At 46.2% G+C, this 24,606-nt stretch overlaps 2 protein-coding genes across 3 annotated transcripts in view; one reads left to right on the top strand and one right to left on the bottom strand.

Moving 5' to 3' along the window:
• RRP8 (ribosomal RNA processing 8) overlaps positions 1-20,696 on the top strand; it is a 60,935-nt gene extending 40,239 nt beyond the window's left edge. Inside the window, exon 8 of one of the 2 annotated variants that reach the window (XR_012497497.1) lies at positions 19,997-20,696. The gene's annotated coding sequence lies outside the window, so the exon portion shown is untranslated. Of the gene's footprint in view, positions 1-8,466; positions 8,557-19,996 lie in introns of those variants that run through there. The other variant, XR_012497496.1, reaches the window with a different exon arrangement.
• DNHD1 (dynein heavy chain domain 1) overlaps positions 1-24,606 on the bottom strand; it is a 73,255-nt gene that overhangs the window by 23,430 nt on the left and 25,219 nt on the right. The window contains 15 exon segments of the mRNA XM_074335910.1: positions 7,174-7,462; positions 7,690-7,882; positions 8,048-8,225; positions 8,430-11,316; positions 11,425-11,522; positions 11,840-11,965; positions 13,340-13,547; positions 14,087-14,178; positions 14,559-14,757; positions 14,855-14,982; positions 18,280-18,608; positions 18,610-18,770; positions 19,248-19,405; positions 23,234-23,477; positions 23,565-23,827. Of these exon segments, the coding sequence (XP_074192011.1) occupies positions 7,174-7,462; positions 7,690-7,882; positions 8,048-8,225; positions 8,430-11,316; positions 11,425-11,522; positions 11,840-11,965; positions 13,340-13,547; positions 14,087-14,178; positions 14,559-14,757; positions 14,855-14,982; positions 18,280-18,608; positions 18,610-18,770; positions 19,248-19,405; positions 23,234-23,477; positions 23,565-23,827 (5,553 nt within the window).

Raw genomic sequence — 24,606 nt, 5'->3', positions numbered from 1 at the left:
TGCTGTATCCCATAAATTTTGAAAAGTTGTGTTTCCAATTTAATTTGTTTCAAGATAGTTTTTCATTTCTTGTTTGATCTCCTTTTTTATCCATTGGTAATGTTTAATAGCATGTTGTTTAGTCTCCATATATATTTGTGGTTTTTCCACTTGTCTTTCTGTAGTTGATTTCCAGTTTCATGCCATTGTGATTGGAAAAGATGCTTGATATGATTTCAATCTTCTTGAATTTACTAAGGTTTGTTTTGTGGCCTCTTATGTGATCTATCCTGGAGAATGTTCCATGTGCTCTTGAAAAAAATGTGTATTCTGCAGTTTTTGGATGAAATGTTCTATAAATGTCTATTCAGTTGATCTCATCTAATGTGATATTTAAGGCCATTATTTCCTTATTAATTTTCTGATTGGGTGATCTATCCTTTGATTTTGGTATTAAAATACCCTACACTATTATTGTATTACTGTGGATTTCTCCTTTTATGTCCATTACCATGTTTCCCTGAAAATAGGACCGGGTCTTATATTAATTTTTGCTCCAAAAGATGCATTAGGGCTTATTTTCAGGGGATATCTTGTACAGCAATCTATATTTATTCAAATACAGTCATATCATCTTCTTCTGGAACATTGTCATAATGTACTAAATGTGTCCATCTGGCTGACTGTCTTAACTGGGGCTTATTTTCGGGGTAGGTCTTATTTTCAGTAATATTTGCTTTATATACTTAGGTGCTCCTATGTTGGGTGTGTAGATATTTACGATAGTTATATCCTCTTGTTGGACTGACCCCTTTATAATTATGTAATGTCCTTCTTTGTCTTTTTTTTTTTTTTTTTACATTTTTTGTTTTAAAGTCTGTTTTGTCTGATATAAGAATTGTTATTCTGGCTTTCTTTTAGTTACTACTTTCATGGAATATCTTTTTTCATCCCTTCACTTTCAGTCTATGTGTTTTTCAGTTTGCGGTGAGTCTCTTCAAGCAGCATATAGATAGGTCTTTTTTTTTTTTTATTAGTTTCAGGTGCACAAGACAGAGCAAAACTTAGACGTTTATCATTTATATCCCTCACACTGTGTGAACCCCCCTCCCCCATCCACTATCCCTCTGTACGTTCCCCAAATTAATTTTCAAAACCCCGTGGTCATCTTGTGGTTACCGACTATTTTCTAAACCTCTCACCTTCCCCTTATCCCCACCCCGCCGCCCCTCTAGCAACCCTCAGTTTTTGATAGGTCATTTTTTTAAAGCAGCATATCGATTGGTCATGTTTTTTAAATCCATTCACCCACCCTATGCCTTTTTATTGGAACATTTAACCCATTTCCATTTAATGTAATTATTGATCATATGGAATTATTGCCATTTTGTTAATATTTTTATAGTTGTCCTTTGTTCCTTTCTTCTTCTTTAGATTTCTTCCCTTGTGGTTCGCTATTTTTCTTTGGTGTTCTGTTCAGGTTCATTTCTCTTTGTTCTTTTTGTATCTTTTGTAGATTTTTGGTTTGTGGTTACCATGAGGTTTATGTATATCATTCTTTTTTTTTTTTTTAATTTTATTTTATTAAATTTATTGGGGTGACAATTGTTAGTAAAATTACATAGATTTCAGGTGTACAATTCTGTATTACATCATCTATAAATCCCATTGTGTGTTCATCACCCAGAGTCAGTTCTCCTTCCATCACCATATATTCGATCCCCCTTACCCTCATCTCCCACCCCCCACCCCCCGCCCCTCTTACCCTCTGGCAACCACTAAACTATTGTCTGTGTCTATGAGTTTCTGTTTCTCATTTGTTTGTCAGTATATCATTCTTTATCTATAGCAGTCTTATTTTAAGCTGATAGGTGTTTAAGTTCAAATATATTCTACATTTTTATTTCCCTCTCCATCCATGCTTTATGTTACTGATATCATATTTTAGATCTTTCTATGTTGTGTACCTTCAAACTACTTATTGTAATTTGAGTTGATTTGATACTTTTTTTAATCTTCATAGTAGCTTTTTAAATGTCTGATTTGTGATATTTATTGAATATTAGTTTTTACCTGTGAAGTTTCCCCCTTTCTCATATTTTCATATTTCTAGTTATGGCCTTTTCTACTTAAAGAAGACCTTTTAGGGGTGGCCAGTTAGCTCAGTTCGTTAAAGCATGGTGCTAATAATACCAAGGTTGCCGATTCTATCCCCGTGTGGGCCACTGTGAGCTGTGCCCCTCCTTAAAAAAAAATCCTTTAACATTTCTTATAAAGCTGGCTTAATGGTGATAAAGTACTTTATATTTTGCTTGTTCTGGCAACTCTTTATCTCTCCTTCAATTTTGAATGATAACCTTGCTGGGTAAATTATTCTAGGTTGTAGGTTCCTTTCTTTCAGCACTTGAAAGATGTCTTGCCACTCCCTTCTGGCATATAAAGTTGCTGGTGAGAAATCAACTGATAGCCTTATAGGGTTTCCTTTGTATGCAACTCATTTTTCTCTTGCTTTCTTCAAGATTATCTCTTTTAACTTTTGCCATTTCAGCTACAGTAAGTCTTGGTGTGGGTCTCTTTGGGGTCATCTTGTTTGGAATTCTTTGTGCTTCTTGGACCTGGATGTTTGTTTCCTTTCCCACATTAGAAATGTTTTCAGCCATTATTTCTTTAAATAAAGTTTCTGTTCTTTTCTTTCTTCTCCTTCTGGGATCCCTATAATGTGAATGTTTGTGCACTTGATGTTATCCCAAAGGACCCTTAAATTATCCTCATTTTATAAATTTTTTTTCTTCGGTTTTGATTGGTTGATTTCCACTATTCTGTCTTTCAGGTCATGGATCTGTTCTTTTATGTTAGCTAATTTGTTTTGATTCCTTCTGATGTGTTTTTCATTTCAGTTATTGTATTCTTCAGGTCCAGTTGGTTCTTTCTTATACTTTCTAACTTTTTGTTGAAGTTCTCCCTAAGTTCCTCTCTTCCACTCTCAAGTTTTGGAGCATCCTTATGACTGTTTCTTTAAATTCTTTATCAGACAAATTACTTATTTCTGTTTCCCTAGGGTTTTTTTCTGGGGATTTTTCTTGTTCCTTCATTTGAGAGATATTCTTCTGTTTTTTTCATTATGTTTAACTTTTTATGTTTGTTTATATAAGTTAGACAAAATAGCTGTCTCTTCCAGTCTTGGAAAAGTGGCCTTATGTAGAAGCGGGCTGTGTAGACTGTGTGTGTCAGGTGGTTTTGGCAAGGTGGTAGAAGCCGAGTGGGTGCTTAGGGTGTTCAGGGCACTGACCTACCGAGCTGGAGCAGCTCCAAGTAGGGAGTATTAATGCCTGTTGATTCTGCTTGCACCCTTTGTTTGGGCCAAAATGGGCTCGGGCAATGTGTCTGGGAACACACTGCAGTGAACTTCAGGCAGGCCAGGACACCTGGATAGAGCCTCCACCCACTCTATGGAAGTGGAAGGGGACATAAACAATGGCACTCACCAGCCCCTCCAAACCCAGAGAATTCCTGCAGTCCCCAGGGAGCTCCTGCAGCTCTCCAGTCTTCATACAGGTTCTCGCTCTTGTTTTTTGTACCCAAAGCGGTCCCATGTAGAAGAGACCTCTGTGTAGGCTTTATGTGCCAGGTAATTTTGTGAAGCCCCTTGAAGCTGAGCAGGGCTATACCACATAGGACACTTGCCTGTAGACCAGGAGCAGCTCTCAGAAGGGAGGCCAGATAGCTGTGGTGATGCCTTGTGGTTCCTGCTTGATCCCTTTGTTGGATGCAAAAAGCTCCAGGCAATGTAGCTGAGAAACACTGTGGTAACTTTGCAGGTAGACCAAAACAAGGGACTAGAGCTCAAAGTGTGTGTGTGTGGGGGTAGTGTTCAACATAAACAATGGCACTCACAGCCTCCTCCCACCATGGAGAGTTCCCGCAGATCCAGGAGGGCTCCTTTGGCTTCCCAGCCTTTTCTATTTGGTCTCTTTCTCTTTTATTAAAACTATTCATTCAATGCTCTGATGTCTCACAGGAGTAACTGTATATTTGCTTTTGCTCATGAGAGGGGATGAATTAAGTGTGCTCCTATGATGCCACCATCTTGGACCTCCTCCATCCATTTACATTTAGTGTTATTATGGATATGGTTGGTTTAAGGTCCATCATATTGTTATTTGTCTCTTCTATGTTTTAGTTTCTGTTGTTCATTTCCTGTTTCCTTTTACATACTTGAAAGTTTTTAGTATCCCACTGTATTTCATTTATTGGCTTTTTTTTTAAGGAGGGCGCAGCTCAAGGTGGCCCATGCGGGGATCAAACCGGCAACCTTGGTGCTACTAGCACCATGCTCTAATCAACTGACCTAACCAGCCACCTTTATTTATTGGCTTTTTAGCTATGCTCTTTATTATTATTTAGTGATGCCTCTTTATCAATATTCAGAAGTAATATTTTACCACTTCACACTTCATAGCTTGACCTTTCCTACTTCCTATTTCACAAATGTAAGAGCCTTACAATAGTATAATTTTACTCACTGCTCCCTACCCTGTCCTCTTACTATTGTTCCAATTTCTTTTTTACTTCTACTTACATTACCAACTCCATCTAACAATGTTATTATTTTTGTTTTAAACTATCGACTGTCTCTTAAGGAAATTAAGAGATGGAAAAGATAGTTATTTATATGTACCTACCTACATATTTACCATTTTTGATGCTCTTTATTCTTTTCTGTAGATCTGAGTTTCCATATATTATTTCCCTTCTGCCTAAAGAACATCTTTTAGCATTTCTTACAGTGCAGTTTTAGCAGCTGAGAATTTTCTCAGCTTTCATGTATCTGAACTAACTTTATTTCATCCTCATTTATGAAGGGTGTCTTTATTGGATAGAGAATTCTGTGATGACAGGTTGTTTCCTTTTAGTACTTTAAAGATGTGGTACCAGCATCCTCTGGACTGTTACTTCTGATGCAAAATTAACCGCTATTCTTAAGATTGTTCATCTGTACATAATGTGTCTTGTCTTGTCTCTGACCACTTTCAAAATTTTTCTTTCTTATATTTTTCAGCAGTTTGACTAATGTGCCTAAGTGTGGTTTTCTTTTATTTTACTTGGGGATAACTGAGCTTTCTATAGCTGAAAGTCAATATTTTCTGAGAAAGTTGGGGAAATTTTGGTCATTATTTCCTCAAAGAGCTTTTCTGCCCTATTCTTATTATCCTTTCTTTCTGCAACTCCAATTATATATGTGTTAGACTAAAGCTCTATTCATATTCAATATGTTTCTGTTCTTCAGTGTGCATTAACTCTTTCTTTTGCCATCTCCAATCTATTAAGCCATCCATGGAATTTTCCATTTTAATTATTGTGTTTTCCAGTTGTAAAATTTCCATTTAGTTATTTTTAGTGGTTTCCATTTCTTTGCTGAGATTACCTATAAGTTCACTCATTAAGAACATAGTTTCCTTTAAGTGCTTGATAACTTTTATAATAGCTTCTATAAAGTATTTGTCTGCTAAATTCAACTTCTAGACCATGTCAGGGTCAGTTTTTATTGACTGTTTTCTCTTGTTTTTTGTTTTATTGTATGTCTATTAATTTTTTATTTTATACTGGATGTTTTGGTGGCTGTCACCCAATTTACACTGCCAGCTATAATAAACATCGCTCTACAGTGTTTTCAACCTTCTTGATGAAATCTCTTTTCAGCTGTCATTCACTGACCTGAATTTACCCTTTCTATTATCCACTGACAACCTGATTGTTTGTGCAAATTCATTGAGAAGGCCAAATAATATAGTTGGAGAAAATTACAAGTTTTGGTGCTAAACAGACTTGAATCTTACTCTTGGTTCTGACACGTACTGCCTAGAGTATCTTGGGGAAGTTATAAAATCTCTGTTTATCTTTAAAGTAATCATAACAAATATCCATCTCAATGGGCTTTTATGAACACTAACAATGACAGAGATAAAGTATGTAGCACATAGCATACACTAAATTGTACCTACTATTATCAAGTGCTTATACCACCTGGTTCAAATTTTCTACATTCCATGAGGGACTTCAGTGTCTAACTGGACAATCCATCTAATGCTTTAGCCCATTTACTTCCTTGACTCTACCATTCTGTGCCTATTCTTCATTTCTGCCCATTCCCATGGCCATATTCTGAGCCTGTCACAATTTAGAAACACACCACTTTAGAAACTTTAAATTTTAAACTTCCCAGTATCCCAAACTTTCATCACAATTTCTCCCCTTTCCCTTCTTATCTTTTCTTCTACAAACTCTTACTGAGCACTTACTTCCTTTTGAGTCTATCAAAATTAATGAGACACATCTCTGTTCTCATGAAGCTCACAGTGTGGTGGAAGGGGCTGATGAGTAAACATACAATTATACAACCATGGTTGTCACAGGTTTTGTACAGAGTACAGGATGAGTATCTAACCTAGTCTGGAGGCTCAGGCTTCTTGTAAATATTGCCTGAAATTATTTGTAAAGAATAAGTAGGACTTAGCCAGATCAATAGACGAGAGAAGGCAGAGAGGACAGCAGTCCCAGAGGCCAGAGGAAGCATGACTTATTGGATGCCTGTCCATAGCTGAGTCCAGTTGGAGCACATAATGTGAGTCTAGAGAAGAAAGCCTCGTCACAAGGAATCTTGCAAGAGCATTGCCAAAGTTCCAGGTAATGACTACCTGAACCAGGGAAGATGGAATAGAAATAAGTGGAAAGATTTGAGAGATATTTAGGGGGCAAAATTGAGAGTGATGGTGATTGGACATTGGTGAGAGAGATGTCAATAAGATTTCTGGTTTAAATGGATGGTGTTACAAAGAGGACACACAGGAGCAGGTTTTGGGGGAAGATGATGAGTTCAGGGTTAAATTTGAGGTGCAATGGGACAGCAAGGTAGTGATACACAATAGGTAGTTAGATGAACAGGTCTAGTGCTTAGAAGAGAAGCCTGGGTTGGAGATAAAGATTTAGCAGTGAAAGCATAGAGACGGTGGAAGGGACCATGAGAAGAGTAAGATTATTCAGGGAGTGTATGTAGACTGAGAAGATATTAAGAATGGAAGGAACACTGAAGTTTAGTCTATAGGTGTATATTTGAGAGTCAGTGACTACTGCTAGGGATTTAACAGTCTCAAAAGAGGACAATGGCTCCTTCCTCCCCTCCTCCCGGCTCCTCACCAGAAGCAGCCAGGTGCAGATCCTCCAGCAGGAAGAGGAGGGAGCCTTTAGAATCCAGGTGCCGCCCAGGCCATGTGTTGACTTGTGCCTGGCTCTGGACCCCTCGGCTCAGCAGAAGGCGAAGGTGGATGGTACTGAAGGCAGGGTGGATGCGGCTGTACGTGCAAGGGTGATGTGGCTCCACTAGCACCTCCACAAATGCGGACTTCCCGGTGGCTGCCTCTCCAGCCAGCAGCACTGGGTGTCCCTCCATCAGAAGTAGGTCCACCACATACAAGAGCCGTTCAGTCTGCAGGACAGGAGCAGGGCTTACTGTGGCATCTCTGGTTTAAGACAGTAATCTAGATGAAAGTAAAGGTCTGGAGGCCTTGTCTTAAAGCTGTACTTGCAGAATACTTCATGTATTCTTGTGTGAAAACATCAAAGAATGGAAGCCTCAGCTGGGCCTAGAACGTAGACTCCCCCAGGATATCTCCTCAAACCCCAACCCCAGGGGGTCACACACTGTCCTCACACCTGGGGAGAAGGAGTGAAGGTGCCCGGAAGTCCCTTCAAGCGGCTGCCCAGGTATTGGCCAGTGAAGGGGACCAGTGTCCCATCTTCAGGGCACACATGTAGATCAAACACCAATGCTGAGGGCGATGGCTCAGGATAGTTGGAGAGACAACTAATAGAACCCCTCAGGAAGGTATCAAAGAGGGGCCAGAGCCTGCTCAGATGGATATACAAGCAAGAGTGTCAGTTACAACAGTACCATTTGTGACACACGCACACACTCCACCCACCCCCGACAGGCATGTCACCTGGGTTTTGACTCCCATGGGCCAGTCCATCTCAGCCCTCTGCATCCCCTGTCCCCAACCCCTGTAGATACCTGGAGGGAAGGTGGGCTCCAAAGCCCCAGATCAAGGCAAAAAGAAAGCTGCTGACACCCAGCAAGTGCTCTCTGTGCTTACGAGACACATCATCACCGTCAACCTGGGACTGGTTCAGAGAGCTGCTTTGTGAGGACTTGAAGCTTTGGGCTACAGGATCACTATAGCTGAGGTCCTCTGCAAAGGTCACCATGGCCAGAATGAGAGCCCCAGCAGGAAGAAGTTGGGGTGGGGGAGATTAGAAGTTGGCTCTATTACTTCTCACTTTCAGTCCCCAGCCCAAGTCCACCAAAGAACCCATGCCCCAGGCTCTAGCCATCTGCCATCTATCCTCAAGCCTCCATGGTTCTCATAGCAGCCCTCTCTTTCCCTTCCCTTCACCTGTGATATGTGCCCTCTTTTCCTCATCTATGCGCAGGTGGCGGTCAAGCAGACAACGCAAAAGGCGAGCCAGGCTGGTGACTTCAGCCACGCCTGGGCAAACAGCCTGCTGCCCATGTGCCTGCAGCAGGGAGCTGGCACCCTGCTGGGTGAGGAATTGGAATGTTGCAGGCACCAGCACTTCAGCCAGGTGGTTGAGCTCAGTGACCGTCTGGGGTTGCAGGGGGTACTCATGGGGCAAGGCTGCCATCAGGATGCTGAGCATCCCCTGCCAAGTCTGTTCCCCACCACACCACACTAGGTCACAGCGGCCCACCACTGTGGGGGACATGCCTGTTGTGTCTCCCACCTCCATCAGGAGAAAAGTACTTGGGGGTCGTTCTATCTGCTGACCATTGGGGAGGGTAAGCTGGGGGGGGTCGCTCAGGAGGCAAGTGACAGAGTCCAGCCAAGCAGCACTAGAGGCTCCATCACATATTATCCAGTGCTGGATCCCCACCGATCGCTGTGTCTTCCTCTTTGGGTTCACAGTCTTACACTGACTGGCTGCATGCAGCAGCTTGGGGAAGATGCCTTGGTGCCAGCAGGAGCCTTCTAGCCATCCCAGGAACTCCTGGGGGCTGAGGACACTGGGATACAGGTGTGTAATTTCCACAGGTGGATAGCCCGGTGTTGAGGTGACCTCCCTGTCTGCAAGCTGATTCTGGATCTGAAATAAGCTGTGCCAACAAGTAGTCTTGCCGCTGCCTGCAGGGCCCAGGAGCAAAATGCCTGAGGCCCGGCATAAGGCCTGGCTCAGCTGCTCCAGGGACCCCAAAATATCAGGACTGGGATGCAGGCCTGCCTGCCTCAATTCCTCCACCAGCAGTGGCTTCCTCAGCCTGTGGGTCACAGGCTCTGCCAGCACCTGGCTGGCACTGGGAAAGATCCCACCGAGCAGCTTTTGGAGGTTGTGAAGATGGACCCCATCGAGGACACTGAATAGTGGGGAGTGTAGCAAAGCACGCACTAGGGCGGCCTCCTCAATGGCAGCTAGGCTGTAGGACTGCTGGGAGTTGGGTGCTTCCTTGGTCACATTTAGAGACTGTATCATGTCTGCCAGTACCTGCTTGAGCAGTCGCAGGCGGCAGGGCAGGGGCCTAGACACGAGCTCACTCTCTAGGGAGAAGAACTTGGATAGGCGGGTAGCCATGCGGGAGGCATCCCGCATCCCTGCACCCAGGAGGGTCAGCTCGGCTACTTGCTGTAGGTTAGGCAGTGTGAATGCCACAGGCCGCAGTAGCAGGCGCAGGTTGGCGGGCACAGCAGGGACCAGGGCAGTCATTGTCAGGAGACAGCCATAGCCAAGACGCATATACACGTGATGTTTCTCAAAGAAGCCACTGCCAAGGAACTGGGAGTGGGTGGGGTCGATGGTACTGATGCCTCCGGAAGCTTCCCGGTACAGTGGGGCATAGAGGTGGTACAGTTCAGCCAGGCGCTGGCCCAGGGCAGAGAGCAAGCCAAGGGGCAGGTACTGAGCTGCCTCCAACAGCAGCCAGGCACCACCCTGCAGGGCACCATTCAGGTAGTTGCTCAGGCTTTGGGCCTCCATCTGAGGCAGGCAGTGCATCATCACCAGCTGGCGCCCCAGGGCCTGTGCCAGGTTCTTCACCATGGCTACCTTGCCCACACCATCAGGGCCCAGTAAGGTCCCACAGGCCACCTCCTCCAGGGCCAATAACAGTACCAGGGCTGGGCGCTCAGGCAGCAGGCTGGGTAGAGACTCCAGTCTGGGACCCAGGTACTCATAATTGTACAGAAAGGACCGGCCTAGCACCTCTATCCAGCATGCTGCTGGTGACAGAGAATTCTCAGTAGATACAATAGTCTTGAGACTCTGCAGGGGACTTTTGGGGATGGTGCGAGATGAACCCAGGTGGTACTTGAGTTGGCGGGCCCAGTGGAAGTCTGCCAGATCACAGACCTGGTGCTCCTTCAGCAGCTGTGCTATATCCCGGTGAGTCACTGCCATGACTAGTAGGGCACTGAGAAGGCTGGTCTGGCGGACAGAGGGCAGGGGCTGCCCACCTTGGTAGGCCCTCTGGGCCCGTGCAAAATGCACCAGTCCTTCCAGCTTCCATACATGTGCGGAGACCATGGCCAGGGTCCTCCCCTCAAGCAGCGCTTCTTCCATCTCGGCCCGCCATACCACCTCCTCTGCCACCAGCACACACTGCCATGGGAAAGCCTTGATTAAATCTAGCCAGTGGTGGACATACTGTTGCAGGGGCAACTGGCTTTGCTGGGGCAGTTCCTTGAAGGCCTTGTCTAGGGACGGGCCCAGAGCCAGATGGGCAGCCACACAGTCCTGCAGCATGTGCACCAATGCCAAACGCAGACACTTTTCCAGCGATGCCAGCCATTTGGGGAGATCTGGATACAAAGGAAGCGACTCCTGCAGCTTCACCTCCTCCCCACCTGCCCCTAGCACTACAAGTGCCTCTACCTGAGTCTGTGTGCTTGGCTTTGACTCCTGGTCCTCCATGTTTCTGTCTATTGGGATAGACTTGAAGCTCACAGCATGCACATGAGGAAAGCAGCGTCGCACCCATATCTGGGCCTCACATGACTCTAGTGGGGCAGCCAGCAGGGCCACTAGCTCACCGTCACTGAGGAAGAAGAGGCGGGGGAAGTGAGCACAGAACCCATAGAGCACACTTTCCAGAGCAATAATGATGCCCTCCAGCTCTGCTGAGCCTGCTTGCAGCAGTTGTTGCAGCTGCTGGCCTTGGAAATAAGGGCTCCGCTTGGCACTGGGCACTATAAGTGACAGAACCAGAGGGTCAGCTACAGAGATCTGCATCAGAGTCCGATACTGATCATCCATGGCCTTGAAACGGGAGTCCTGTGATGAAGGAGAGGGTAAAAGTGAGGGTGGATGTGATGGGGCAGCTCCCCCCTCCCAATCACTATTCAGTAGCTTTCGTCCACCCTACCTCACCCCCTTCCCTACCAGGTCAGAACTGGGAAATTGGATCTTCATCTCATGTAGAACTTTATTCAGAAAAATCCACTTCTGCTGAAAAGTCACCCACACCTCCAGCACGTCACCTGTGTGAGTAGCCAGAGGAACACTGGAGAGAGACTAGGGTTCTAGTTTCTGCAAGGGGGTCCAGCCTGGTACTGACCTCTCAGGCTGCCCCACCCCAAAACAGTCTGCTCAGCAGGACCCGAGGACCTTGCTTGGAGGACAGAAACCTTTCACTGTGAATAAAGAGCTGCTCATCTCCACCCAAGAAATAGCCCTGAAGAAGATCCTCACTCTGTCTTTCAGATCTTCCCCACCCAAATCCCAAATCTCACGCCATCGCTCTGGGCCATCCTGCCTTAGGTCCCACCCATCAGCCCAGCTAGAGGCCTGCACTCACCCAGGCCATGCATGATGGTCACCCACTCCAAAGCTATTTTGTATAAGTCTCCTGAGTTTTGTATGGCCAGGATCTTGAACAGCACCTGAAGACTTTCCTGGATAGAATCCTGCAGGCTGCTGGAATCTAAGGAAGAGTGGGCTCCAGCTGAGCTGAGCTGAGCTGGCAGTCAGATGAGGAAAGACCGGGGTGACTAATACCCAAAATACACTGAAACTCACAGACCTCAAGCTATTCTCTAGAAGACCCAAACATTTTATTCTTTCACTAGTTGAACTGTGTGCTCACCAAGAACCAGAGTGTGTTGGAAAACCTGTTTATGTGAGTTACAATTTCAATTACAGAATTTAAGCTAATATGTTAACCAATGAAATATGAGTGGGAAAAGAGTTGTTGGTTCTGTGGAAATCATTAAAGGCTTTAGTAAAGGTGAGTTGATAAAAAGGTGAGTTGATAAAATGATATTAAATTAAGTATAGGTCAGCCAATTTTCAAAAATCAGGAAATTATAATAAAAATGTAGAAAAGTACTGGACCCAGGTAACTTTACAATGTCTTCATGTCATTGCTCAACTTTACAGAAACTGAAATTAGAAATAGTAGACAATGCATGAAGGCGAGAAAGGCAGTGAGGAACTTCTACTAGTTGACTGCAAATCAAAGTAAAGATTGTCCTTAGGTGAAAAGATTATAAATAAGTGTACATTTATATGTTTTAAGCTAAAAAAATCTTAAGCCATGTATGCATCATATTTTATGATTTCCCTGTGTGTCTAACTTTTTAAATGTGCCAGTTGGGTTTCAATTTTGTTGGATAAGAGAATTTCTCCTCTACTGGCAATTCCCTAACTGTACCATCTTAGGTGCCTGTACATAAGTTGTTCCCTCTCCCTGGTATGCCCTTTCCCCTTGCAAGTTTAGAAAATTCCTTTTCCTTCAAAAGTCAGCAAGAGGCCTCTCCATAAGGGAAGGGAAGATTTCTCTGACTTTCCCTGGTCCTCTGAAGCTGTCCTCTTTCTGAGATTTTACTGCCCTCAGTTAGGTGCTCCATCATGCACTTATCTCTATTCTACTGGACTGGGAGCTCTTGGGGGATGGGACGTCTGTCTGTAAATCTCAGCATCTCCTGCGTTTGGTTCAAAGGAGGTGGGTGAATTTGATGAGGGAATGAAAAAGGAATGAATGAGTGGGGCAGGGTACAATCTATAGGACAGAGCATTGAAAGGTGGAGAGACATGACCGTGAGGAACTTCTTAGTACACCCAGAAAGGAAAGGACCTTTGCTGAAGAGGCTAGGCAGTGGGTCGGAACTCCCAAGAAGATTAAGACTGTATGTGAGCTACATAGAATATGCTGTCTCAGAACACTGATATCTCAGGCCGTCCAGGAAGGACGGGAACCTGGCTAGAGAAGCCAGATCCAGCAGAGCGTGGTGGACGTGGTGGATGAATATGGTCTCCCACAGGGGGCTTTCACTGGGCCACAAGGGCTGGGTCTCACCTGAAAGAATGAAGGTGCCACTATCCTTGGCCACTACGTCCCAGTGGGGACTGCGGAGCATGTGCCTCTTGGAGTGCTCCACGACTGGGGGCTCGTAGGGCACATGCAGGATGAAGTTGAGCAGTCGCAGCTGGCGCACTTCCCAGACCCGCTGCAGCTGCCGCAGGGTCTGTTGGGCATGGACTTGTTCATTTTCACACTGCCAGATCTGGAATAGCTGGGTCTCAGGAACCAGGACTGGGTAATGGCTCAGGGGATAGCGTTGGAGCTGGGACTCAAGGGCCGGCACTCAGGGGAGTGGAGGTCTCAGAGATGGAGAGTGGGACCATCGGGCTTCAAAGGCAGGCCAGCAGCAGCTAACTCTGACATAGGGCTGCTGCTGAAACTCACTCTTTTGCAGTGCTCCAGCTGAGCAGACAGTACCTCAGTCAGCAAGTGCTTTTTTGGGACAGGGTAAGTGTTGGGGGACATGTCCCATCCTATGTACCCACAACTTTGGGGCTGCCACCCACTGCCTTCCACTGGGGGGTGCATATTCTCAGTCACAGAGAATCTGAAATCACCCATCAGATCCCCATATGCTCCCAGCAGGCCAGCAACCTCAACCCTCCCAACCACCCACCCACCCACAAGCCAATATCTACTACCCACTTGTCTCAAGGGGCTGCTAGGCCTCAACTGGCTCTATTAGAGCTCAGCAAACATGTCCTGGACTCGAACCACCTCCCTCCCTCCAGTGGGTCTCACCTGATTGAGTCGATCCGCAAACTCCAGCAGCGGACAAGCAAGCAGCTGGCCCAGTGTTAGGAGTTCTAGGTTCAGACTGCCCAGCCCTAAGGCTGACGGTAGAGGGGACAAGTCAGAGCGACACCAGCATATGGCAGAGTCCAGCCCATATCCCAAGCCAGATCCGGGACCCAGAGCCCAGCCCAGCCCAACTCCCAGATGGCAGATCTGAGAGCACAACATATTATAGAGCCAAGAACCCCAAACCCAAGGTCCAGAGCACAGCACAGAGCCCAGAGCTGACTCCAGCCTGAGCCAGCTCAGGTCAGCAGGGAGGACCCACATGGTGGTATGGGGTGGGGGCGGGGGAGTACAGTACTTGGGGGAAGGCAGGGAGGGAGGGTGTTTCCAACAGGAGTGGCAGGGAACTGAGCTTTCGCATTGTTCTAACCCCTATGTCCTTCCCTTCCCCTCTGATGGTACCCAAGCACACCTCGCAGGAGGGCTTGGAGATTGAGGCTCTGCAGCTGGAGGCTGCCCAGCTTGGTAAGCAATGGCAGGAAGCTGCGAAATTCCTCCAGAATGTGCATGCAGCACTGCAGAACTGGGCTGTGCAGCCCCAGGGTGGCACTCATCTGGGTTGCCTCTGTCAGCCAGCCATCTGTCTTCTCCTGGGCCATAGCCAGGCTGAACTGTAGGGAGAAGAGCTCACTGTCGGCTGGAGACCCTTCCACACACCTCCCGAAAACTCCATTCCCAGGCAGGAGCTCCAAAGAAGGGTGTCAGCACCTTGGCAAAAGCCATGCACTTCCATTCGCTGATGTTTTCAGAAATGACTCGGTACAGGTGCCAGATACGCTGCTGCTGCACAATAGGACGGGTCCCACAGATTGGCAAGGGCACAGGACTCTTATCCCCTATGAGACAGGACTGACTGAGGCCTGGGCTAGGCATGGAGGGGGGGGGCATGATGGGGAATGGTCAGTCAAGAGCCCATAATGACAGAAGTAGGGTTTCCGGGCAGAAATTCCCACCCGTTTTCGTGAATTTTTTTCGCTATCCCATACCCAAATCCTGAGAAAAGTTGGTTGGGAAATCAGGAAAATCGGCTTCTTGAACCCAGTAATACCCACAATGGGAAATAAACGTACTAATCACAATGTATCTCTTAGACATTTTTCCTATTTATCATAGAAGAGGGGGTCCCAAAAGTGCCAGGGTGAGGGGTCCAAAATTATTTAGTACAACAATAGAGGAAGAGACAATCCAAGGGACAGTTATTCCATGGCTAGAATATCTTGGAAGAATGTGAAGGCAATGAAAGGGAAGGGTTCCTCTTCCATTACTCTCCATCTCACTCACTTCACTCAGGCCACAGCACTCTTTCCTGTGCTCAGATACACCAGGCATGCTCCTTACTGTTGAAGGTCTTTGACTGACCGTTCATTCTGGAATACTATTCCCTCAGAAAAGCATTTGGGGGCCGGCCCAGTGGCTTAGGCAGTTAGAGCTCCGTGCTCCTAACTCCGAAGGCTGCCAGTTTGATTCCCACATGGGCCAGTGGGCTCTCAACCACAAGGTTGCCAGTTCAATTCCCTGAGTCCCGCAAGGGATGGTGGGCTCTGCCCCCTGAACTAAGATTGAACATGGCACCTTAAGCTGAGCTGCCTCCTGGACAGCTCAGTTGTTGGTTGGAGCGCGGGCTCTCAACCAGAAGATTGCCAGTTCAATTCCTCGAGTCCCGCAAGGGATGGTGGGCAGCGCCCACTGCAACTAAAATTGAACATGGCACCTTGAGCTGAGCTGCCGCTGAGCTCCCGGATGGCTCAGTTGGTTGGGGCGTGTCCTCTCAACCACAAGGTTGCCGGTTCGACTCCCGCAAGGGATGGTGGGCTGTGCCCCCTGCAACTAGCAACGGCAACTGGACCTGGAGCTGAGCTGCGACCTCCACAACTAAGACTGAAAGAACAACAACTTGAAGCTGAATGGCACCCTCCACAACTAAGATTGAAAGAACAACAGCTTGACTTAGAAAAAAGTCACGGGAGTACACTCTATTCCTCAATAAAGTCCTGTTCCCCTTCCCCAATAAAATCTTAATAAAAAAGGAAAGCATTTGGCTCACTCCCTCACCGAATTCAAGTCCTTGTTCAAACCTCACCTTCTTAATGAGGCCTATGCAGCCCACCCTTTTAAGAACATCCCCACAGCCTTTTTTATTATTAGTGTGGATAATATATTCCTGTTTTTCCAATAGTTTACTTTGTACTTTGGTGCCCAAATTGTCCCACATTTGGCCAGTTGGTATCCCTTCTGTGTCCTTGTGACATGCTCCCATCACTTCATAAAAGAACTTAACACTTCCTTACTTTCTTGCTTAAACGATATTCCAGGCTTATCTTGTACCTATCTTGCCACAGCCCTGGAATCATCCACTGTCTGAGGAGCCCTGGTTCCTTTTCGTGGAAATGGTATTAAAAATTAAGATCTGGGCACAGTGTAACTCCTTGTTATTGGGGTGTCTTTGCTTCTTGGCCTCTTCAGTAGACAGTTAGGAGATATATTCATGTGTGTATACATACATGCATACACTTACATACATTTGCACATAAGCATGAATACACCTACAACATGTGTATGTGTGTTTTAAAATGCAATGGAAATTACAGAGTAGATACCACAGAAAATGGAAGCTTATAAAACAAGTCATGATATTTCCCCAGAACTCAGAAAGAACAAAGAAATGAGTGATGATGAAGACAAAAGAAATGGAGGAGAGATCCAGAAAATCCAACATAACAAATAAAAATTCTGGAAGGAGAACACAGCAAATATAAGAGCCATTATCAAATAATCGATAAACAGATTACCTACAAAGGAAAAAAAAGGAGGTTGATATCAGATTTGTCCACAATGTCAGAAGACAATGAAGCAATATCTAAGTTTGAATAAAAGATTTTGTGACTTCAGAATTTAATATTTACCCAAGCTGTAACATAAGGACATTAGAAAGTCATTGTCAGCATAGGAGCTTAGAAATTTAATACCTCCAATTCCTTTCTTAGAAAAAAAGAAATACTCAAAGAAATATTACAGTCATCCAAGGAAATAATGGAAATAATGAAAAGATGTGGTATTAAAAAAAAAAGTAGTGGATAAACAAAACCAGGACTCTTTAGATGTCAAAATAGTTGTTAATATGGTTATAAAACAAAACAAATGTCAAAAGTAATAAAAGGTATATAATAAAAAACAAATAGTATTAATAATCTGTACTAAGAGCCTAGATTATTTTAACAAAACCTGGGAGTCTGGTGAGGAGACTGGGATGGAAGAAGGAAGTAAAAACACTGTGGAGTCTTCTGGGCCTAGCATCACAGGGCCTGAGTCTACTACTCCGCCTTTTCACAAACATCTCCAAACCTAACAGGAAAGGTCAAGTTAGTGATCTACGGGATTGAGGGTCTCCTGATACTTAACCAAAGGAAAAGTCCCTTGCTTGAGGATGGCCCCAGAGTGTCCAACACCTCACATTTGGCCAAATGGCCCTGGGATGGGGGATGCTCACGGGCAGAGATGGTAATAGCTGGTAGTTGACCACAGGCAACTCAGAAGCAATGTGCTTTTCAAGGGACTTAAGTGACCGATAAAAGTGACTGCATCCGACGAAGAAAAAAACTTGAGCCCACAAAATTCTTTATGTGAAGAAGGGAACCACCACTGTGCCGAAGGGCTAAGACCAGAAGTTCTGTCCTGGTCTTCCCTTGTGAGCCAGTGAAGCCCTCAGCAGCTGCCTTGCTACAGCACATTGGCTGAAAGCAATGGCTATGGAGCATCCAGACCTCTGTTTATCTGTGGCCTGCTGCCTGGTACAGGGCTGGGTTGAACAGGGCTACACAAAGGGTAAGTACTACAATAAAGACATCTTTACGTTCTCCTGCACAGGCTTTTAGACCTGTCACCCCTTCACATTCTAATGGAACATTCACCTGTTTGCCTCCCCTCCGAGACTCCCTTTACCCTAAGCACAGTACTTATAGCCAATGTATGAAGATTTGGTGCTGCAGGTTCATTTATAAAAGAGATTAATGAAGGTATGAGATTCCCGAGACTTGCTTAGGGTCACACAGGACACAGGACCCTAAGTCCTAACCCTTATCTCAGTTGGAGGGCCTATGACAGCGTGGTGGTGGAGGGGCGGGGATCCTCAGTACCAGTGAAGGTGGCGTAGGCACGGTGCAGCTCACTGAGGTGGCTGGCTGTGCTCTGGAACTGGCGCTCCAGGGCAAGGAGCTGGCGCTCAGTGCTCCTCTGCTCTTGCGCAGGGTCCATGAAGGGCCCGGACAGGGCCTTCTCAATCAGGCCTTCCAGCTCTGCCAGTGCTGCTGCCATCAGCTGCTGCAGCTTGGGCACGATGGTATGTTGCTTGCTGAGCATGAACTCTGAGGCCTGGCTTCTCTCAAACTGAAATGCCTCCCACATATCCAGAAGCTGTGGGGCAAGCAGAGAGCAGTCGAGTCAATGTGGTTGTGGGGAGGGGACCGGGAGGGATGAGTGACTCTCTGAACTGCCTTCTCACCGAGATGTCCAGCGCCTCATTCTCAGCACTAAAGAGGTGAAAGTGGCTGCGGGTGAGTTCATGGAGTGACCGTATGTATTCCATTCGCTCCTCCAGCTTGTTGTACTGGTCATTGACCTCGTTCAACTGCAGGGGCCACAACATGAGATCAGCACCCCCATAACCCTGCGCCCCTCTTGGGGCCCATCTCTGAGGGATACGCCCACTTTCTGGAGGCTCCAGACCCCAGCAGCTGCCTTTTAACCCACTTGGAACAGGGGACATCTGGGATCAGATCCCCATCTGACTCACAGCTCCTCCCCCACCAAATCATTACCCTGATGACAGGGCAACAGGTCCCTATGTGACAGTCACACAGAGCAGAACTTTATTTCTGAAAGCAGGACTGTATCTCTATCATTACACTGGGGCCTCCCACTGCCACAAGGAAACTGAACAAGGTGAACAGGGTGAGAATTAGCAAGGGCAGATCACGTATGTTAGTTAACACAGTTTAAGAGCATCAAGCCCCATTGGGAATTCATCTGAGACCCGAAGAGAGTGGCTGAGCATTTCAGTAGCATGGGCCCTGGGTAGACTGGGAAGGAAGCAGGGAGAGCCCACCTTTTGGGAGCACTGGGCAATGGAGTGAATGTCTGAGATGACAGTTTGGAAGACCTTGATGAAATCTGCGAGCTCTTTCATTAGTTGCTGGCTGCGGCTCCAGCACTCATTCTGTACCTGTGCAAGAATGTCCTTCCTGATGCTCTCCAGCTTGGACTCTGAAGACAGGAGAGGGTTAGGTGTTAAGAGGTGCATGAAAATGAAGGGGTGCCGGGAGAGTACTGTGGGTTCAGAGTGGGCATGGGAAGGGGAAGCCAGATCACGAATTCATTCCCTCACTCACTGAATACTTACTGGATCCTTGTCCAGTGTCCAGTCAGCTGCTATACTGGGGCCTGAGCTGGCACCAGTGGAGAAGGGTGAGTGAGTGAGACAGAAAGTGTTTCTACCCTCAGAAGCTCACAATATGGTGACAGAAACAGATATATAAACAGGTCATCATAAATGCTCTATGAATACCCCAGAGCCCTCAACCTGGCATGGTGAAAGGTGAGGAGGCACAGGAGGCTAGGAAAGGCCTCCTCAGAGAGCGGGACATTGGAGCTGAATGTGTTGAGTAGTCAGTGCTCCAAGGGGCAGAGGCACCCCACACAGATGACACAGCATGTGCAAAGGCATGGGGATGACATATGCATGAACAGCAGAATGTCCTACCAGAGATGAAAGTTTCCTGACTGGGGAGTCTTACTGTTTCTGCTCTAGTAGAAGAGCTACCAAGAAGAGTATATAAACTGCCTTTTGTTTTTAAGGATTAAAGGAAAGAAGCTGTCAGGTGGATATGGGGCTAGAAGATAATCTTGGAAGCTGCCTTTGGTGACATGAACAACCCCATTGTCTCCGAAGGAAGGAATAATACCGACATGGGACCTCATCAAATCTAAGATACCACTGATTGCAAGAGACACCATTATTTTATATACCATGAAAAAAGTGATGCCACCTAAACTCTGACATGCCATTAATTGTAATATACCTGTTAAGTTCAGAGATGTAAATTAAAATAATGTGCAGAAGAGCAAAACCCAATGTAGAAATACTGTATGAAGCATACCACGAAATACAGTATAGATTGCTTACTACATGCCAGATACAATGTCAACTACTTTACTTGGATTAACCCCTTTAATCTTCACAAAAATCCTTTGAGATAGGTACTATTATTATCCCTATTTTACAGATAAGCAAACAGGCTCAGAGAGGTTAAGTAACTTTATCAATATCACACAGTGGCTGAGCAAGGATTCAAACTCAGGCAGCCTGGCTCCACGCTGTTACATTTTATGTTCTGAGAGGTGAACAGTAAATCAACTTATCCCCTATGAGCATCTCTTCCACCAGAAAAGGGGATAGTGAGTTTCAGGCGCACATAATTGAAGCATACTGGATATGAACCTTTTGGAGTCATGGAAGATATAACCAAGAGAAGTGGGCTCAACCAAGAGTTGAGACTGAGAAAAACAATCAAGGGGCACCCAAGGTTGAACAGAACACAAGGATGTAAATTTATCCTTTTTCAAATTGTCCCTCTGGTCTATGACAATAGCTAGGCCATTGCCAAGGTGCTGCTTTGATTCCAGCAGCCTCAGACAGGTGAAGGCAGGGAGGAGCTCAACAGCGACACCATGCGGTATTAAGGAGCAATGGACGGATAAAATACCAGGTTTGGGGTTGAAGGTGGAGACGGATGGAAAACTGATTTGAGAGATATGTAGGAGAAAGAAGAATGGAAACGATTTAGCAACACGTTGGATGTGGTGGAGTTAGGGAGAGGGAATGGTAACGGATGAAGTCAAGTTCCCAATGAGGACAACTCACCAGAGTGGGTAATTATATCATTCACTGTTCAAGGGAGCCCATGTAGAAGGGAACAGAGTTGGAGGATAAGAAGATAAAATTAGATCAGCAAGAAGGACAAGAGCTGATGGAAAGGGATAAGGTGAAATGAAAAAATTAAGCACCTACTGCATGCCATACTCAGTGTTGGAAGTATTGCAAATAATATCTCCTTTAATCCTCCTTGCCTTGACCCTGTGAGTGACTGCATTATTACATCCATGTAACAAATAAAGGCACTGAAGCTCAGTGATCTGAGGTTGTATAAACCAGTGAAAAACAGATCCAAGATTCTGAACCCCATGCTTTCTCTGCTCCTTCTGAACAGGCCAGTTGATCCTGGACTAAGGCTCAAGAAGCCAACAAACTAGAAAGAACAGGCTTTCCAAGCAGCAGTGGAGCCAAAGCCTGCCCCAAAGAGGGTCAGAACAAAAGCAGGCCCTCCCTGTTCTTTCTTTGCCAGTGTGAACCCCCTGTACATTTAGCACAGGGGTGAGGAAAGAGTGGGGGAGTTTTGTGGCCCATTAAATACCTAATAAGGCATGTGTTCCATCTGTTGAAGAGCAAAGGCAGGGAGGGTAGGCAGGCAAGCACTTCCAAGCAAACTCTTTCAGGCCCCAGCTCCAAGGCCTCCCAGCTTCATAAAGAAAGCAGGCCCGGGGGCCATGGGTCTGACAGAATCTTGTCTCTGCAGGAAGTGGACACTATTGGTTATCACCATCCTTGGGGGTGAGGTGAGGAAACAGAACAACCTTCCTGTTTCCTAGAAGAGCAAATCACTGGCTTTCCAATCTACCCACTGCGAGCCTCTCCAAGGCCAGCTCATAGGTAGGTGGAGGCACTTAGCTAGTAAACAGCAGCATGAGACATCCTCCCATGGGAAAGGAGAAAGAGATAGGAGGAATAAGACTAGGCCTTAAATCAGATTTCTCAGAGATCCAAGGAGATCAACAACTGTGCCTTGGCCTAGTGGGGACAGGTAGAGGCAAGAGGAGGACAGGTATGGAGGAAATAGATAGCAGAGTGGGCTTGAGCTCCACTTTCCATGTGGAAGGGAATCCCTTGCAGGGTACCCTTGTGCTAACATGAGCTAGCACTAGAGCAGGATATAAATCACAGTGTGATGTGTTGTGGCAAAAAGAGGGTCAAATATAACATTCCCAAGTCCCCCACAGTTCCCAAAAGGCAGGGGATATAGGAGATAGCAGAGAAGTAATAGCCAGTGGGCCCAGGTGGGGTTCCAGCGTTGAGGGACAAGGGACCCTAAAGCAGAAGCTATGGGGTGGCCAGCCTAAGAGAACGATTAGATGAAGGATTCACTAAAACCCCAAGGACCTCAATGCCAGCGGGAGCCTATGCAGAGCCAGCAAAGGTAGACACTCTGGCTCCTACAAATCCCAGTTACACGTGCTCAGGACACAGCTGCAGCAGAAGCAGCAATGCCAGAAGGAGGGCAGAGACCAGGTAGGGATACATTACACCTCTGCTGACAGAAGCCAGAAAAAAAGAGCATGCAGCCTAGCCGCCCTCTCCAATGCCACCTTGGGGAGGAAAAGGGGCAGAGGACACCTAAGAATAAAAACAACCCAGACCTGTAGTATCAATTTTGAATTGACCGAACACCCAAAATAGACTGAATTAAACTAAAAGTATTGCTTTAAATGAAAAGTGCTTTCACTTTCAAGTGGAATACAGTCTTCTTTCTCCATTAGCTTAGAAGTTAGGACTACTAAAACAAGATCAGTTAAAGAGAGTACATTTTTACACATGCAAATTATAGTGTCAGTTTTGACTGTTAATGTGGGGAGGGGGGCACACTTGATTCCTGAGAATCTCTGCAAAGAAACTGAGCTCACTAGCCTAAGGAGCAGGCTAAGATTTTTCTGTCACATTTGAACTACTTCCATGCCATAAAAGCAGAAAGCCTCAGGTGACAGGAACATGATTCCGAAGGAGTGAGCAGAGCCAATCCTATGTAATGCTCACACCTACAGCAGCAAAGGGAAGGGGCTGAGACCTGGGGCTGAGGGAAGCTCTGCAGGTCCAATGAGGGGCCTGCACCTGAGGTCCCTGGAGGACATTCGAGGCCCAAGAAAGGCCATATGACCAGATAAGGAGGCAGAAGGAAAGGAGGCAGAGTAAGCAGCACTCACCCATCTCTGCCCGGACATCATGGCAGCTCAGCAGCAGCAACTTGCTTTTTGTGATCAACTCATTAGGTATATTGGAGACACGGGCCTGCCAAACGTTCAGGCAGCTCACTAGCATCACGTAGTTCTTAATGGGACAATCTCTCATAGACTCCAGCTTCTGAGGGCCCCAGGTTTGCAGAAACTTGTAAATGTCTGTCATCCAGTGATACTCCCTGCAGAATTCCTGCACTTCCCACAGCACGCCCTAGGAGCAGACACGGTGCTCAGGGCAGAGGTGGGTGGCTATGAGAACTGGGAAGCATGATTCCACTCCTTAAGCCTCTGTACTCACCTTCAACAGGTCCTGTTGGATAGTCAGGGCCTGCTGGATTCTAGGGTTGTTGTCCAGGTCCTCTTGCAACTGCTTGTAATCGGAGGGCAAGTACTGGCCCCGTAGCCGGTATCCACGGACCTCCAGGGCTTCAGTAATTGTGTGAGATTTCCAGGGCCACACCAAGCCTATATTCGGGCCACAGAAGATGTGCACGGCATCACTGGGCTGGCCCTGGGACCTGGGCCTCAGGGAATCCATGTTCGCGTCCTCCTCTTCATCTTCTAGGGGGACACATGTCATCATTGTCCTGGAGTGCCCTCCAGGACCCACACACGACCTCTCTCTCTAAAGTGTACACACACACACACACACACACACACCCTCCTGGCTATCAAGTTTACACGTACATCTATACTACAAACAGTACACCAGACCCACCCAGAGAATTTACAAGTAAAGGTGTAGGTACAGAGAAGAGAACTCACTCTAGCCCGCCTAAGAAGGAAAGTATTATTATGGAATATTAAGTGGGTTGCAAATATGTGGAAGAGCTGAAAAACAAAAACACTGTAGCTGCAATGGTGTCAGGAAGCGTAGGAAATGGTGCTCAGAAAGCCAGTCCTCAGTGTCTGCCTGAAAGGATACTCTTGAACCTGGCCTCCCCTTTAACTTCAAGGAACTGATTAATTGCCAATTTCAGTATTTGTGTTACATCTTTGTACAAAAAGGGAGAAAAACATCAGAATTTTCAGAAATTATATCCTCACTACCAACATTAAACACTATAGTGCCCCCCCCACCCACCGCGAGGCTCAATCCTCAGATCTCTTTTCTGTCTGTACTCATTTTCTAAGTGAGCTCATCCAGATTCATTGTTTTAAACACCATCTATTTGTTCCCAAATTTCTCTCTAGCTCAGACCTCTCCCTGAATGCCCATCCCACTTAAACAACTGCCTACTCAGATGTCTAACATGTACCTCCAACTTAACAGGGCCAAAAATGCGCTCTGATTTCTCCCTCCTAAAACTGCTCCTCCTCAGTCTTCCAACTTCAGCAAA

Source organism: Rhinolophus sinicus, linkage group LG06, assembly GCF_036562045.2.
Source record: "Rhinolophus sinicus isolate RSC01 linkage group LG06, ASM3656204v1, whole genome shotgun sequence".
NCBI classification, from domain to species: Eukaryota; Metazoa; Chordata; class Mammalia; order Chiroptera; family Rhinolophidae; genus Rhinolophus; species Rhinolophus sinicus.
The sequence above is the reverse complement of the archived record's forward strand: the minus strand, read 5'-3'. Positions and strand labels throughout refer to the sequence as shown.